The sequence below is a fragment of the Etheostoma spectabile genome, chromosome 3 (assembly GCF_008692095.1).
Source record: "Etheostoma spectabile isolate EspeVRDwgs_2016 chromosome 3, UIUC_Espe_1.0, whole genome shotgun sequence".
Taxonomy (NCBI): Eukaryota; Metazoa; Chordata; class Actinopteri; order Perciformes; family Percidae; genus Etheostoma; species Etheostoma spectabile.
The window spans coordinates 430988-435067 of NC_045735.1; the positions used below are offsets into that span (position 1 = coordinate 430988).

General features: G+C 36.0%; 1 protein-coding gene across 1 annotated transcript in view; it reads right to left on the reverse strand.

The window, feature by feature from the left end:
- Window positions 1-3905, reverse strand: part of LOC116680559 (delta(3,5)-Delta(2,4)-dienoyl-CoA isomerase, mitochondrial-like) — a 7012-nt gene extending 3107 nt beyond the window's left edge. The window contains exons 1-3 of the mRNA XM_032509512.1: window positions 3830-3905; window positions 3525-3589; window positions 3301-3371 (exon numbers count right to left, since the gene is read on the reverse strand). Coding sequence (XP_032365403.1) covers window positions 3301-3371; window positions 3525-3589; window positions 3830-3905 — 212 coding nt within the window. The remainder of the gene's footprint in view (window positions 1-3300; window positions 3372-3524; window positions 3590-3829) is intronic.
- Between the last annotated feature and the right edge of the window lie 175 nt (window positions 3906-4080).

The window sequence follows — 4080 nt, forward strand, 5'->3', positions numbered from 1 at the left end:
CAGGACATGGATATGTACTGGATAAATATAGAAATGACTACTATTATAAACAGAATTTTACAGATGGATGTAGGTTGATTGATATAGGAAAACAGGTCAATTTGACGCGAGGACAACATGAGGGTTAAAAGGGACTGTGGTGGTTTTTAGAGAGCATAGATAACGGCTTCAGTTCCCCGTTGTCTGACTGAAGGACAGCAAGGTAAAGCTGTGAACATTTTCTAAATATAGTACACACTTTTTTGTCGGTGTCTAAATCTATTTGACCGCTGCCCGTCAACAGCAGCACATTGCTTGGCCTCCGTGTCGGTACACTGACTATTAGTTAGTTTAATAGTTTATTTGACCATGTAAAAAAACAACATTAAAATACATGCATTCATGCATACATATATAATTTAAATGACAGATAAATAAGGCCATGTACTTCTTAGCAAAGTCTTCCAAAATTGAAAGTCATTCAAACAAACAAAAAATGTCCCAATGTTCAAAAGGAGTAGGAAGAAGTTGATTAAACGACTCATCAGGTCCGACCCCCTTTCTCTACTTTATCCTTTAGTAAATCTTATTCTTCAGTTATTTACACATCAGAGAGACACACACACACACACACACACACACACTTTTTTAGTTTTTTCTTTTCTTCCCTTTCTTCTTCTTTCTACACCCTCTATCTATAGCAGATTAATTAACACATCCATACTAGACTTAGTGTATAGGTTTAATATAGATATAAGTATATAGATATATTAGCATATAGATATAGACTATGGAGTAGTAGCTCATTCAAACTGTGTTTGATGACCACTTTAAATGTGCATACTACATCACATGACCTCTCCCCCAGACTCCCCTGGTTTAATAACATGTCTGGTGTTTATTAACAGGTCTGGTTTATTAACTGTCTGTTTATAACTGTCGGGTTTATTGTACATGTCTGGTTTATTAACATGTCTGTTTAATCATGTCTGGTTATTTTTAACAGTGTCTGGTTTATTAACATGTCGGTTTATTAAACATGTCGGTTTTATTACATGTCTGTTTATTAACCTGTCGGTTTATTAACATGTCTGGTCTGTTTAATAACATGTCTGGTTTTTAACATGTGTCTGGTGTTTATTAACTGTCGGGTTTATTAACATAGTCGGAGTTTTATTACATGTCTGGTTTATTAACCATGTAAATGGGGGTTTTCATGGTTTTTAACATGTCGGTTTTAACATGTCGGTTTATTAACATGTCTGGTCTGGGTTTTATTACATGTCGGGTTTATTAACATGTCGGGTTTATTAACATGGTGTTTATTAACATGTCGGGTTTTATTAAATTTTCTGTCTGGTTTATTAACATGTCGGTTTATTACATGTCTGTTTATTACATGTGTTATTACGTGGGTTTTTAACATGTCTGGTTTATTACATGTCGGGTTTTATTAATAACATGTCGGGTTGTATAACATGTCGGGTTTATTACATGTCGGGTTTATTAACATGTCTGGTTTATAACATGTCGGGTTTTATTAACATGTCTGGTCGGGTTTATTAACATGTCTGGTGTTTAACATGTCGGTTTATTAACATGTCTGGTTTTATTACTTCTGGTCTGTTTTATTAACATGTCGGGTTATTACATGTCGGGTTTATTAACATGTCGGTGTTTATTAACAGGTCTGGTCTGGTTTATTAACATGTCTGGTTATTAACATGTCGGTTTATTAACATGTCTGGTTGGTTTATTAACATGTCTGGTTTATTACATGTCTGGTTTTATAAAATTCGGGTTTAACATGTCGGGTTTATTACATTCTGGTCGGGTTTATTAACATGTCTGGTTTATTAACATGTCGGGTTTATTAACATGTCGGGTTTATTAACATGTCGGGTTTATTAACATGTCGGGTTTATTAACATGTCTGGTTTATTAACATGTCTGGTTTATTAACATGTCGGGTTTATTAACATGTCGGGTTTATTAACATGTCGGGTTTATTAACATGTCGGGTTTATTAACATGTCTGGTTTATTAACATGTCTGTTTATTAACATGTCTGGTTTATTAACATGTCGGGTTTATTAACATCTGGTTCTGGTTTATTAACATGTCTGGTTTATTAACATGTCTGGTTTATTAACATGTCGGGTTTATTAACATGTCTGGTTTATTAACATGTCTGGTCGGGTTTATTAACATGTCGGGTTTATTAACATGTCGGGTTTATTAACATGTCGGGTTTATTAACATGTCTGTTTATTAACATGTCGGGTTTATTAACATGTCGGGTTTATTAACATGTCTGTCTGGTTTATTAACATGTCGGGTTTATTAACATGTCTGGTTTATTAACATGTCGGTCGGTTTATTAACTGTCTGGTCGGGTTTATATCATGTCTGGTCGGTTTATTAACATGTCGGGTTTTATACATGTCTGTTTATTAACATGTCGGGTTTATTACATGTCTGGTTTATTAACAGGTCGGTTTATTAACTGTCGGGTTATTACATGTCGGGTTTATTAACATGTCTGGTCGGGTTTATTAACATGTCGGGTTTATTAACATGTCTGGTTTATTAACATGTCTGGTTTATTAACATGTCTGGTTTATTAACATGTCGGGTTTATTAACATGTCGGTTAATTAACATTCGGTTTATTATAACATGTCGGTTTTATTAACATGTCGGGTTTATTAACAGTGTCTGGTTATTAACATGTCTGGTTTATTTACTGTCGGGTTATTCATGTCGGTTTATTACATGTCTGGTTTATTACTTTCTGTTTTTACTGTCTGTGTATTACCCTGTCTGGTTTATTACATGTCGGTTTATTAACATGTCTGGTTTATTAACATGTCTGTTATTACATGTCGGGTTTATTACATGTCGGGTTTATTAACATGTCGGGTTTATTAACATGTCGGGTTTATTAACATGTCGGGTTTATTAACATGTCTGGTTTATTAACATGTCGGTTTGTTATTAACATGTCGGGTTTATTAACATGTCGGGTTTATTAACATGTCCGGGGTTTATTAACATGTCTGGTTTATTAACATGTCTGGTTTATTACTGTCGGGTTATTAACTGTCGGTTTTATTAACTGTCTGGTTTATTAACTGTGGGGTTTTAACATGTCGGTGTTATTAAAACATTCTTGTTTATTAACATGTCGGTTTATTAACATGTCGTGTTATTAAACATGTCGGTTCTACCAGTTAACCTGTCGTGTTTATTACTACACTGTCTGGTTTATTAACATGTCGGGTTTATTAACATGTCGGGTTTATTAACATGTCGGGTTTACCTGCGGCTGCCGATGACTTTAGGAAGTCTCTGCAGAGTTCCAACATCTGCTGCAAGTCCGATATCAACTTCCTGTAAAGCCGACCAGAAAGTCAGAAACACTGTGTTACAACTCTCTCCGTTTCCTCTTAATTATTTATCTTTTTTCTAGTTTTCCCCAAGAAACATTTCCCATTTCCCTTCCCACATTTCCAAATTGTAATAATTAGATGGACGTGTACGCACCTTCACCTGGAACCAGGTGTCCTGGGTGCACAGTCGGATGTCACAGGCTGTGATCAGATCAACACCTGTGACACAGAGCACAACATCCATCAGATCAACACCTGACACAGAGCACAACATCTATCAGATCAACACCTGACACAGAGCACAACATCCATCAGATCAACACCTGACACAGAGCACAACATCTATCAGATCAACACCTGACACAGAGCACAACATCTATCAGATCAACACCTGACACAGAGCACAACATCCATCAGATCAACACCTGACACAGAGCACAACATCTATCAGATCAACACCTGACACAGAGCACAACATCCACAGTGAACATGACAGTGTAGACCTGACACAGAGCACAACATGCACAGTGAACATGACGGCGTGGAAACTCAGTTTTCTCCGCTTTAAATAACACACCCTGGTCACATGTGATAATTGTAACATTTTCTTTTAAGATTATTTTATTGGGGCAGTTTTTCCCCTTTTATCAGAGCAGTGGTTCCCAAACTTTTTCAGCTCAAGACCCAAAAGAGAAATTTGGTGTCTCCCC